The sequence below is a fragment of the Buteo buteo genome, chromosome 12 (genome assembly GCF_964188355.1).
Source record: "Buteo buteo chromosome 12, bButBut1.hap1.1, whole genome shotgun sequence".
Lineage (NCBI taxonomy): Eukaryota > Metazoa > Chordata > Aves > Accipitriformes > Accipitridae > Buteo > Buteo buteo.
In genome coordinates this window covers 42,756,593-42,770,750 of record NC_134182.1, presented here as the reverse complement: position 1 = coordinate 42,770,750, position 14,158 = coordinate 42,756,593, and the positions used below count along the sequence as shown (strand labels likewise).

The window sequence follows — 14,158 nt, the reverse complement described above, 5'->3', positions numbered from 1 at the left end:
CCCCTACAGAAGAGTTTAAGAAAGCACATTTTCAAATTGCCACCAAATATTGCAAGTGCTGCTTGTTGGACTCACAATATCAGCAATATCTTAGTCCAGAAAAGGCTGCAAAAGCTGTTTGCCAAACTTCCCATATATCACAGACTAGCAATTTCCTTCTGTTATCCCTGTATTTATGATTTGCGTTCAACTAAAGTACATCTCAGAAAATGCTTTGACATAGTCTTCAGTTTCTGCAGGAGAGAAGACTCTTGTTCATTAGACTAGTACAGCCAAATTGGGGGTGGGAGTCTGGCTGCTCTCACATAAAACTCCCTCAGGACCATCTGTGCTCGGAAGGCTGTTCTCTATACCTCAGCCCACTGGAGACTGGTAGCCCTGAGCACTTCCACTGTCCCTCTATCACCTCAGATGAGACAAAATACCTCCATAATTGTCTGCACCGCCTACCAAAGCACAATCTCTGTTCATCCTGGCTGACTCCTCCTCTTATGCCACTCCTTGTGACAACTCTGCAAGCAAAGGTTTATTTTTCAAACCCATTCTGTGGGGAAATAGGAATGTAGAAAGACACTGGAACACTCTCTGAGCTAGAGAAACTGCCTACAAGAAAGACCCATAAATAAGAAATGTTTTGTTAATGCTGTAATGAAAACCACATTTGAGATCATGCTATAATTGCTCTGCTTTGTGTAGGGACACATGAGCTTTGAATGCCAAAGCCACTCAGAGCAGTTAGGGGATGGGGGGAAGAGACAGATAAGCCCAGAACAATGATATCATATTCATAACAATCTCTAGATGGAGAGAAGGAATCTGGAAGGGAATTGCTTTTTCTCTGATGGGTTCATCTGCTGTGCATACAATTCTGTTCAACAAGCACACAGCTTTAAGGCTACTAATAGAACTTGGCAAAGCACCACGATATTAATTTGCCTACACTCACAACTGGCAGCTCAGGAGAGCAGCCCATGCTGCAGTACAACAGGGTCACTCCCAGGCAGTAGTCTTTGTCCAGCACTGCAACAGCTCCACTCCAATCTCAGAGCTATTACCATAAGACCTGTCATGCTTATTTGCACAGATATACTAATGTCACAGTGAAAGACAATCTTGATCCCCCAGCAGCATACAGTATAAATAAGTGAGCTTGGTAAAGCACTCCACATTGCACAGCGATTCTCCTCCTCACTCAGCCCAAGTTTCCTGACTGCTCTGTGCTTGTTCCTCCACACTCGGCCTGGACAGTCGCAGAGAAGTCTGCTGGAGGTAAACACACAGGAATCCTGTTTTAAAGTCTCCTAAACTGCAATTTGTTGGAGACTAGGAAAGCATTTGAGAGAAGTGTAACCATTTCTTCTGTTTTCATATTCTTTGTCAAGAAATGATGTGAGCCACCCTTAAAAACAGGATGCCAAGCTCACCTTGGTGTATGCTGTCACAAAGGAAAAATTAGAGGCATGGGTTGTGTCCTTCTTAAAGGTCACATTTCCAAAAACATCTGATGGAATTTGTACACAGCAATCGACATTCTCTAGTACCACAGTAGAAAGAGGGAAAAGCTACTATAATAAAGTAAAAGGAAAAGATTCAGTGGAGGGTTGAAGTGACATGATCAACGGGGGAGAATCAGGGATTGGAGAGTGGAACTGCAAAGCAAAACGTTCCAGTGCTAAGAGTGACCAGGGTGTGAGAAAGTAAAGATGATATCACAAGAGAAGTACTGTGCTGCCAGGAAAAAGGAAAGATGGGGAAAATGGAGCAACCTATTAGGCTTTGAAAACAGAAGACAATTTTTAGAAGGCATTTGTTGGGCAGTTTTGAGATACAGTTCCCTATATGGTTCACCCTCCACTGATACCTGGCAAAGCCCTGCTCCCACCATATTTGCCTCATTTTCCCTTGGTTCTGGTACTTGGTGCTGGGCGGGGGGAGGGGAAGCCAGGCTAGTTTGTGCAAAGGATTGGTTTTGGCCAAGTGTCCAGAGCATCCACTAGAATGCAAAAGATCTAGCTCCACCTCTGCTGTGGTGCATGCTGTTTCCTCGCCAACCTTTCGTCTCTCTTTTCAGTTTTAAATTGCCTAGGACAGAGCTCACCTCTATGCCCAGAACTATCTTTGCTGGATCCTGCACAACCTGGGCAGACAAAAACATTTTAGCACCACAAAGCAGTCGTAAGTCACTGCACTGGATAATTACTTTTAACTCTGTGCAGTCTGAAACTAATTCTCCTAGGTCCTGCTGCTGGCAGAAAACACCCTGCTGTCGAACATGCATCTGATTACAGTTCTGCTCAGCCAAATATTCTTCATGATTTCAACAGATGTTCCTCTTTTTTATCCCATAGCTATGAACATTATGAGCCGATGCTCTCTTCACCTGCCACTTTTCTGTGCCAATAATCCCAATAAAAATCTATTAGCTCATGCCCTTAACCTCAGCAAGTCCTAGCTGTGCTGGTCTACATCTCATCTGGGATAATTTAAGGTTTCAGGAACTGTTGGCTTAGTGTTATCTTTAAAAATACCTCCCTCCCTGATACAATCAGAGGTTGAGAGGTTTCAAGCAAACAAAAACAGCTGAGCTAGTCAATCTCCATAAGGTTTCCATAAAATTCTCATTCGGTTAACTCTTAGTGTAACCCTGCGTGCCGCTAAGTGCCACAAAGGCACACTGAGAACACAGGCTGGAGCTGCAGGCTCCAGTAAAGCAAAACACTGAAGTACGTTCTCACACAGAGCAACTTAAACTTAACAGAGCTGTGGCAGTTCCCACTCGGAGAAACTTGGGTTTGAGAACATTGATGAGCGACTGTAGAGTTCCCTCAATCAGGGAACTGTTTGAACTCAGAAACTGAGTTTGTGGTCTCTTGCTTCCAGGTCACTGCATCAAACAATCTAGGGCTGTGCAAAACAGAGAAGTCTTGGTGCAGCGCCAAGGAGAATGAGCTCACTTTTCACCTATGCATTGATTCAGGACACAATGAATGCATCAGGTTGGAGGGCAGGAAATATGTTTGGCCCTTATCCTCATTTTCCACAGTCATTTTGTGGACACAGGAAGGCAGCTTCAAATAAGAAAAGCCCACGGGTTACACTAAAGTAAGCTGATCTTGCCTGAAAGCTACTATGAAATTATGACAGGCACCATAATAAATTACTTAGCTAGACAAGCAGTCAGCACACAAAAAGAGAGGAAGGAGTCTTCCTCCTCACCCCCACAGACACCAAGTCACAGCGTTTGGGAGTGAGGTAACCCTCGCAAACAGCTCCTCCCATTGGCAATACTGGATGTTTTTGTGTCTCCGTAGACAGGACATACTGAATAGTGGAAAGCTGATGGGTGACATTCTTAGCTCTGTGAAGACTTTAGGATGTTTCCAGGAATGAATGCCTTGCTCCAGAGCCAGCCAGCTCCGAGGAAGCTGAGCTGAGAAGCAATTGGGATGCAACAGCAGATCACAGTTAGCATAGCCTCAGGTAACAGAGGTGACTTTCAAGCTAATGACAAGGAAGAAAGTAGTCTTCTCCCGAGGAAAAAGTGGAACAGCAAATCAAGTGATGAAAAGACTTTACATAGGAGAGAAAAGGAGGATAGCATTAATCTCACTTCCTTACCTCACAAAGCTGGCAGGGACAGTAGCTACTTTTACCTTCCATTCAGGCTCAGAGTCCTGTCTTGGACTCACAATGCAAAGGGGGCCATAAGGAGGACAATTGTTGGATGGATATAGAGGCAGAAATGCATGAAGAACAGGCAATCAAGAAAGGAGGCATGCACCAAATCTCTAGCTTCTGAAGAGGCCCCATAAACCAGTAGGAAGAGTACTAGGCTGGGTGTCAGGGCATCCGCATGCTTGTCTGCTATTACCTCACTTGGAGCATCTACCTTCAGTACTGTAACTTCAGTTTCCCTGTCTGTAAACCAGGGGTAGTAGATTTTACTCATTTCATATATAGCTTCCAATGCTTTTTCTCCTCAAGATACAGATCTATTTTAAAGCTCCTAATAAAAAGTTCAAATTAAGCCCAAGATCCAAGTTCTTCAGGCCTTCTGAACTCACACTCAAAGACCTTTGTGCTACAGCTCTTGAAAGCAATTTATAGAAGAAATGAAAAGCAATTTGGGGAAATATAGTAATGATGACCTTCCACTAAGGAGGGACCAAACCTAGCTCTTATCCCCTCCCACACAGGTTGCAAATCTGGCCCCTGGTGGTCCTAAAACTGAAACACTGCACACATTGACCCAATCAGTCTTGCTTTAGAAACCACTGACAGCACAAGTCTCTCGAATGGATATCTGGTCTGAGGAATGTTCAGGACTTAAAAGAAGGCCAGTCCAAGCTACAGCAGGGTGATGTGGGTACTCCTAAATCTTGCAGCTTCAGGGGTTTCTGTCATGCTGAGTGGTGGTCTTGTAACTCCTATAACTTCTATTATACATGTCCACACATTTCTTATCATAAAATACAACTGCTTGAAAAATCCTCCACTAACTTCTCTCTTGAGTTTAATGTAGCTCCTCCACAAAGTGGAAGCTTTCACCCAAATTATGTGTTTAATATGGAATATTCACATTTTAATTGAAAAAAAGACAGCAGACATGCATACTGAGAATGCTAGAAACTGTCAGCTTCCAGCAACTGAACTCAAAAGCTGTTAGGTTTGCACCACATGGCTTCAGACTTTTCATGAAAAGAAAACTTTTAAATATTTGAACAGCAATTTCATTTCCATTGGAACCTTCCATGTGGAGAGAAGGGAAGGTTTCCTGCCCAGCTCTAGAGAACTACAGGAGACTTTGTAACACGTATGATCCAAATGAAACTTTGGACCTTAACTCTGGGGAGAAACCAGACATGGTTCAACACCTAAATGCAGCTATGATGCGGATTTAAGTATTTCTGGCCACATGTCAGGTTTGGGTCAAATTTACGGAGCTTAAAAGGAAAAGCACGAATGTGTGGCTGCCTCTGCTGTTCTTTTTTGAAAGCCACCTCTCACTTGTTCACACATCTCCAGGCTGCATGGAAACGCCTCCAAACCAGTTAATTCACCATATTCCCCCCACCCCAGTGCTTTTACTCAGCTCCTTCTCCTTCCCTATTTCCCACCCTCCAGTGCCACCGGCTCCTCCGTGGACACTTAGCCCTGCAGTTTCTGCTCTTCATGTCCTCAATACTCACCATATCCGAATGAAGCAAACATGAACCACAGCCAGCCGAGCTTTCTGCTTAGTGACACAAGAGTTGGCAATTCCAGAACCTGCCTGCTATAGAGGGGGCCAGCATAAAGCCATTCAGGACAAATTACATACACTCACTGTCCTATAAACATATCTGCCCTGAATGCTCAGTGGCATTCCTCACAGCACAAACAGCCTTAGCAAACTGTTCCCCTGCTCCAAAGAGCAAATTACACAGATGCTCAAAGCACGAGCAAGTCCAATGTTGAGCCATTAGGCTTTCACATGTCTAATCCATAATAGACTAATTCATGCATTTATTTTATACTCAAAATGGTCAGGAACACCTCCAAAACAATCAGCTTCTGAACAGATTCCATGCTAGAAAAGGTGAATTCTACTGTCACTGATAGTATTAACTATGAGTTATGCTTTCTGGTTTCCTAGGTGGGTTTGCAGGCATGACAGGTGAGAACAATAGGATCATTAGTTCTTCCAGCTAAATGGCTGTCAGTAAACTTCACAAAAAGACCAGACACTCAGGGTCTAATTTACTTCTCTTACTTTGGTTCTTCTGCTTGGTGAACATTGTAGAGGAAACATCTTTCCAAGCTGTATGCACAGAATCACAGCAGTGCCTTAGCCCCTGCTCCAATACAGCTTCCAACAGTAGTGTTTATTTAAGCTGCATGACCAGGCCTGCTAAGTACCACAAAATATAGGGAAGGAGGAAAACAGACCTGATCTCACTATATACTTAACCCAGCAAGAAACATGTAGATACTCTTTACAGGCAAGTTTCTTATCTTCTGTATGTTGTCCCCTCCACTGCCCAAGCTTATCTATTCACATACTTGCTGTCAGAGTCACAGCATACAATACCACCAGCAATTTTCCTCTTAAAAAAAAAAAATAAATCAATCTCTTCTGCATTCTGCAAATTTAATAGCTCATTGTCCCATAATTATTACCTTGACAGTCAACATATTTGGAGATCCAAAATGTTTTCCAAGCAAATGCCTGCCAGTGCAGGGTCAGATAAAATAAAAAAATAAAAACAGCTTACTGAGAGTAACCGTGTCATTGATCCTGAAACTGCAGAGCACTCTGTCAACATTACGGGCATGTCGAAATCCGTTTCCTCTCACGACAACCTGAAACGACTCTGTGGCAAAAGGGACAGTAGATTATTAATATATAGTGAGGCAAAGAATGGTCATTTAGACAAGGCATGTATGTCAAAAGTTTTTACTTGAGATCTCTTGAGCTAAAATTTGCAGTTTAACAATTTTTAAATTTAAAAATTGTTAAAAATTGAACTTCCACTCTCTCCCTACACAATTTCAACTTGAGCTTTTAGAAACAGGAAATAATACACAACATAAACATTTTCACTGACCTGCAGTGAAAACATTAAGCTTCAGAGACACTGAGCTTTCCCCTCCCCAGGTTGCCATTTTAAATGGCATAAAGTTTTGGGTGAAGAAAGGCAAAAGTATCTGTCCATGGGAAGAAAAAAAAAAATCTTCTAGTGACAGACAGCTTGGAGAAGTTCAAGTGCTACTTTCCTAGCTAACTGCAAAATTTTATCAGTTACCATGGGTTTTGTCACATCCTGCCCTACTAACCTGTACAATGACCATGAGTCCCTGGCTGGACTCATTTCTATACAATGACTGGGAATTTCATCAACTGACCAGCTTTCTAGTCTCTGGACAAAGGCTATGATCTCAGAGTCTGTGGGCATTTCTCCAAGTCTTCCTCTTTGCTATTCTTCCAGATCAACTCTACAAGGTCACTGCAAGCTGCGGCGCAAGCAGAAAGCATCAAGGAGTCACCAACACCTGAGTGCTGAACTGAGAGGTTCTTTTTGGAACAAGCAGGGCTTAGGAATGAGATCATATCCTCACAAGTCTTTCAGACCACTCTCTACCGTTCCTTGTTATTCCAACTACTTGAACCTAGTACTGGGAAAGGTTTACAAACTTCCTGCAGCCACCAGCTTTAAGACTGCCTTGCAAGGAAAGCACCATTTTCAGACTTCCAGATTTTGAAACAGTGCCACAGTTACAGAAAAGTTCTGGCAGCAGACATAGAAACTCAAACTCTGCAGTTCCCCATGGTGAAGAAAACAGCCCCCACAATTCCTGTTACTATTTAGGAGAGGCACTCAGATAATGCTCACCAATGCTTTGCTGGTGGATATGGTTTGAACACAAAATGTTTCTCCATCCAAGACAATGCAGAAGTAATCACAGGTGCATCAGAAACACCACCTTGGTTTTAAAATTCTCAGGAGCAACAAGGAACCTAATTTTTGCAGATTCAAAGTTTTTGCCTTGCACTTTACAGTCCTCATCTTCTTTCATCTCCCTTAAGGACTCACACACTGTACTTGTCAAAAAAAGCAGATTTGCTCTGGAATCTGGGCTCTCTTCCAGGTCCCACTCGTTTACAGCCAAGTTGCAAATCATCCCACCACATCTAGCCAGGGAAGCTGCCTCACAGGCCCATTATGTGTTGTCCAAGAGCATTTGGGAAGAACGGGGGAGAGGAGCTCTGTTCTGGAGTGCGGGGGCTGATGAATACTTAGGAGAAATCATAGAAGTCTCAAATGCTGGGGAATGAGAGTTCAAGTACAGTCAAAGAACAGCATATCAATGATGTCAGATTAACCACAGGGATCCTGTCTCTGCTTGAGACTGAAATGAACAGATACAGTATGCACCCTGCATGTCTCTACTGATGCAAAACCAAATCATCAAGAAACTAGATTTTCAGAATGATATGTTGCTGCTGAAATTCATTACTCAAGTGTCTGGGACCAGTCTGCAGTGTAAGACTGGGCTCAGGTAACACAGACTCCTCATGTCCTCTCCTTCCAAACAAACAAAAAAACCCAAACCCCCAAACTGCCACCACCCTTCAAGGATGTGCACAGAAACATGAAAACACAAGGTATCAGAGCTCTATCTGCAAAAACTTATTTAAAAAAAAGACACTAATGCACATTACTTCCATATTCAATGGCACTTTCATTAGTCTCAAAGTCTTAAATGATTAAACTACCTGCAGTTCGAGAGCAATGAAGTATTTGCCCAAACTCAGAGATTAGGCCTTGAATTGAGCATCTAAATAGCTGTTGGCATTTTTCAAACTTAACATTGCTCCTCTTGTGAGGTACTGGCCAAATTCTAATGTGAACGGTTTATATAAAACCCCTCTACATTTCTCCTCAGCTGGCTCTGCTTGATACAGCTGTACATTACCCCTACATTCTCACTAAGACACAATGACTGGGAGTGATAAGATGTATAAGCAACTGACAAGCATATTAGAAAGCATTAAAGATAGCTATAAATGATCGTTATAAGTCATCTTCTGGCTTATGACATTACACAAGCACCATTGTTTATCGCTTGTGTAAGTATGTAAATATATTTTTTAAAAAAACCCAAAACTATAAGCGTAAAGTGGATCTGAATCTTCACACAATTTCATTTCCTTTCCCAAGCATTTATGGAACATCACTGCACTGTATCAGAGACTGTCATGGCAACAATCATCTACCATGCTCAGGTAGACAGAGCCCTGTTTTGGAACCTTACAGGAATACATTAATACAGGAACTATTTAATTGGCCAGCCAAAATGAGAAATAAATGACTAAGTAATATCATTCATGTCAATTATGCCATCCTGGTTTCAAAAAAAACTACTGTAGTGGCACGCATGGAATGCAAGACTGATACCTGGTACTTACTGGGCATTTAGCCTGGTGTCTTACATCTGCTAGGAAAATATGACTACCTATATATGTTTAAGTATACAGGCAGTTGCTTCAGGAACAGGAGATGCAGGAAGGATGATTAAAGCAGCTGTTTTGGAAGTGAAAACAAAGAAGGCATGATAACTGGCTTTCTTATTTGGACTACTGATTTAAGAAAAAGGAAGATGCTGAATTTGACAGGGACTTGTCCTTCTCTACAAACCTCAGCTCTGCTCACAATCTCTCTACTTAGTGAGTTGCTACACATTCAACAAACGGTTAGGATACACTTCATAAAACGTGAAGAATTCACAGGAAGCACACGGAAGAGGCCAAAATGGTTCTCAAGCTTTCTTTGAAAAAGGCTAGGTTCTGCTGAATGCAAAAATGTTTGCCAGAACTTTAAAGCCACTATGTACATAGCACAATCATATTTGAACAAGCACGCAAAGAGGGGGAAGTACCATTCACACAAGTCAGCTGAATTATGTTTAAATTCTAGTCCTCAGTCACTGTATCAACCCTAAAAGCCTAAGAAACGTTCCAAGAATATTAGAAGCCTTTAGATCAAAGTGTACTCATTTGACTTTCTTGTTAGTTTCTTAAGAAGCACTTCCCCAACAATCCTTTGAGACGATTAATTTGCAAAACTCTAAACCTCTAATCAAAGTCTTATTTTCTGATTTGGTTTGTAATTTTGCAGCATATCTACTTCAAGTTTGGCACAGTTCGAGTAAGACAGACTGGTTTGACTAAAAAAAAAGTTAGGCAAAACTGTGAAATTCAAGCCTTTTCTGTAAGAAAAACCCATTTGACATCATTTGGCAGAAATGGGAAATGGGCAAGCTACTGTAAGATGAAAAAGAAAGTCACAAAAAAAGCAAAAGATTTACCTCCAGTTAATCAGTTCCTTTTGCACTCTCCAACAATTAGAGATGGACAGAAAGATGTATTGTAGGCAACATGAACAACTAGGGCCTCAATTTATACTTACCCCCTGCACATATACTGGAAGGCTCTGCTGCCAGAATTTCTATACAGGATTTCTTCAAAATCTAAAAGACAGAAAAAAATGTCATGAAGTGTCTCAGATTTGTTTCTATAGAAACACAAAGCTGAAAGTGTGAGAAAGAAGGTGCACTTGTTCTCACATAAATGCTTAACTCCACATTGCACTTCGCATTCATATCACAATTATGCCATCTTAGCTTTTCACTTTAAACCAACCACACCGGTGTCATTGCTCTTCCACAGCAACCTATTGCTATGGAGGAAGGCAGCAGATGCCAACGCTTTCCAGTATCTCAGCGCAAGCTTGCCTTTGTCTGTGGTACAAGTTATTATGCAGACTACGATCCATAACAACTAAGGTGCACTCTGAACGGTTAGCGAGGCAACATCATTGCCCTCCCTTTGCAGTCACACCTCCCTCTCCAAAATTATTCTGGACCCCAAAACTCCAAATAGAACATCACAAGTTTAAGCTAAGCTGTTTACCTTTGCATTGAAACATCCTAGGAATATCTATATAGCCACTTCTCAAGTCTCAGCATAGGGGTTCAAACTTCTTATGTTTTTAATCTGATCAGTGAGAGTGTACCTGAGTGCATCCTCAAAGTTGCACTGTCATTTCAAATCAAGATGTATGGACAGTTATTCTTTACTTAAACCAAACTTAAATTAAGCAGTATGTCTTCATAACAGTTGGCACTGCCTTTAACCACTTTACGTGTAGACAGTGATTTACACGAATACTTCAGCATCAGGCTTGGCAGACTGCTTGCAAGGCACAAGGAGCGTGCTGGAGTTGGATACTGCTTATTCCCATACAGTGCTAAAACTGCTCAAGCTGTTATTTGCATGCAGCAGCCTTTCCCCTGCTCTAAAGACCAACTCAAATTCTTCACTGCATGCAGTCAGCAAACTTGTGACAGTGTCCATAAGCTCCTGTGAGAACAGCAGCAGTGTCCGAGAGCTGTGGGTGTTCAGCACTGGGCTAAGCAGCCCCTAGACGAGGTAATACTGATCAAAATTTAGGTCAGCTCCAAGAGGCAAGTAAATGTCAGCCAAGCATCATGGCTCAAATCCAACATGAAAACTATTTTCCCAACTTTAAATTGAAACATCTGTAAGGGAAGAACAGCAACCAATACAATAAATTCTGCAAGAAAAAGATAATCTATTTTTTCTCCACAATCATGGCACTCTGCCTCAAATACCTAATTGCAAAAGGTACAGAGAAACATGGGTTATTTTTTTAAATTTTTGTTTAAAAGTTTTAGTTACTCAGAAGCAGGGCTGGTAGAGACTGAAGGAATACCAAGGGACTGAAGGAACCAGGATGATCTGAGCTGCTGGCAGCCTGACAAGTGAGAAGAAAGAAGATTTGCAGGAACAAGGTTATACAGGAACTGTCAAGCAGAAAGCAAGTCAACAGTTGAGAACAGAACTGAAAAGCACTAAAAGAATTTGAAAAACAGAATAAGGAAAAAACACAAAAAATAGAGAGGACTGTAAGAACACTCTTCCAAAGTATCTGTCTGTAGCTATCCATCCAACCATCTCTGGTCAGTCCTCTACTACCCGCCCCTTACTCATTCCAGCTTCTGCTTCTCTGAAGATACCGCATTTTTCTCCCAAAGTGACTGCCAGGGCTAATGAGCACAACTAAGAGTTGATGTTTTTCCAAGTATTTTTCCTCTCCACTGAAAAATGTCTCCTTTAAGAAGAGAATCTTTTCACATTTTTCCAAATTTCTCCTTAGATTCTGTTCCACTCTCCCTCAGCATCCCCAAATGTTTTAATGTATATTTCTTCTCTTCATTGCCTTTCAGCAATGAAGTGAAAGAAGTAGGCAAATGAGTTGGAGAACAAATGCATGAAAAATACAATCAATGCTTTCATTTTCTAAAAAAAAAAAATCAAGTAAAACCTCACATGATTAAGTTTGAAATTCATGACTTCTATTCAGTCATTTGCAAACATTCATGCTGTAAGCCAACTCAGACAGGGGGGTGGAATAGCAGGTGTCTCAATTAGATGATGCAGAGCTCCCTTCCAGTCCAATCCATTTACATGACTATAAAAAGCTGGCCTTAACAGCTTTTTACAGTGCCAACTGCAACATTTATTTTGATTTAGAATAATAATAAATTTCCAATGCTCCAAGCACCCACCCTAACTTAAAGTGAAAATCGGGCAGCAGTAACTTGCAAAAGAATTCCTTTATGTCTCTTCCTCATTATAAAAATACATTCAGAAAGGACTTCAACATATTCATCATAGAAGATTACATCAAATCTTCTGTTCTCTCATTTCCTGAGGACTGCACAGCCTTGTGTGGGCTGTAGGTGCACCTCATTCACTGCGGGCTGGCTCCCCAGGAAAGCAAAATAACATGCAAGAGTGGTGATGCCATCTCCCAGCTCAATGCCTATAAACTGCTCCAACAGCATAGATGGAAGAACTGACTCCACATCCTCATTTTCATAGGGAGAACTACAACAGTTCTGGTTTACTTGGTAACTAATTGCAGGCCTCAAGGCAGCTTGCCTTGGTATCCATGCAGAAAAGTATTTGAAGCACGTGCTCACTCTTGGTGAGGAAGCACCCCATTGTCTTTAGCAGCACACGCTTAATGACCAAGCTCAGATTCCCAAATCAGTCTCCTGCTGTACTCTGTGGGGCTCTAATTATGCTCCAGCTTCACACAGGCTCCTGGGAGGATCACTTGTTAATATTTGTTGACATGCCAAATAAAAAATGCAACACATCCTAGTGAAAGCATGGCTTTATTTGTCACAGTTATCTCTATCAGGACAGAACTGGATTGAGCACTACCTGTGACTAGTTTAGCTTTCTGCTAGGCAACGCATTAAAGGCCGAGAACCAGGAGGGGTCCTGCAGGTCACCAGGGCCCTTTTAGAAACAAAGGGAAGAAGGGGAGTGAAATTCTGCAGCTGCTGGAAGTTTTCATTGGTATTCTGGTCCACAAGCATGCAGACAGATTACTTCACCACAGCAGCTGCAGATTTCTTATAAATTTTTTTTCACCAAATTTGGGAATTCTAATTAGCAAACAGGATGCTGAAGTTTAATAGAAGGTTACTGCCTAATCAGTGCTAGTGTGAATGACCTACAGTCTGGGGCTAGGTACTCATTATCAAGCTCTGTTGAATTACTAAATAACAAAGTCTGTTGCCAATTACAAAACAGTAATTTATTTATGAAGTGTTTCCTGGCCAATAATATCTGCATGAGCTAAGTAAAATAAATATATTTAAGTCCTTTTTAAAGATGCATTTGGGGGAAGAAAGAAGTAGAAAGCATGATCATATACCACTAAAAGCAACGAGAAACACAATACAGTTGAGACTGGGGGTTCACATCCTCTGCTTTAGATGGGTAAGCTAGCTACCCAAGCCAAGATGCTTGAGTTGTTGACTTTCTCCTTGGCCTACGTAGAAAGCCTGGCTCCAACAGAGGACAGATTCAAAATTTCTACGTGAAGCTCCTGCTCCAAATTGCCCTCTGGAGATCCCACCTTTCTTTACTGGCTGCAGGAGCTTAAAGAGCTCAGCTTGCTGACCCTGGGCAGTGTACATGTACAGCTCAGACTACAATTTAGCAGCAAGGCAGACAGCTGACAGACATTTTGTGTACATTACAGATTTTGAACATACAGGATGTGTCTTGCAAAGGAAGTAGTTTTCTCTCACCTCTCTCCCTCATTCATGGAGTCTCAGCCCTTCTCCCTGCACCAGGGAATACACAGTTTATCTATTTGCAAGTGAAGCTTGAACAGCTAGCTCAGGAAATTCGTCTACCAGACACTCACATCAAGATCTCACAAAAGTTACCACACTAAACATACCAAGCACTGTGGTTTGTGTAACAGAAGTACTCAGAGACAGTGTATTTCCAAGCTAAAATTTCTTGGGGTGAAGGAGTCCATTGAACTGCCATGTCAACTCTAAGATCTGAGGCAAGACCTGAAAAATGCTGAGGGTAGGTGGACACCGTTGCAAGATGATCTGAAAGGAGTACACAGGAAATTAAACTTAAAAAGATGAATGATTTGCACAGTTTGCACAGATTGGAGACAGTCCCACGAACTAGCTCATACTATTTCATTTCTTATACATCACAACTGCTTCATGAGGCTTTCTGCAGCTCGCTCAGAGAATCCTTTCTAAGGGACCC

The 14,158-nt window shown here is 41.8% G+C and overlaps 1 protein-coding gene across 2 annotated transcripts in view; it reads right to left on the bottom strand.

Moving 5' to 3' along the window:
* ANTXR1 (ANTXR cell adhesion molecule 1) overlaps positions 1-14,158 on the bottom strand; it is a 113,077-nt gene that overhangs the window by 73,206 nt on the left and 25,713 nt on the right. For both annotated transcript variants that reach the window (XM_075043697.1, XM_075043699.1), the window contains exons 9-10: positions 9,951-10,011; positions 6,255-6,353 (exon numbers count right to left, since the gene is read on the bottom strand). In XM_075043697.1, the coding sequence (XP_074899798.1) occupies positions 6,255-6,353; positions 9,951-10,011 (160 nt within the window). The remainder of the gene's footprint in view (positions 1-6,254; positions 6,354-9,950; positions 10,012-14,158) is intronic.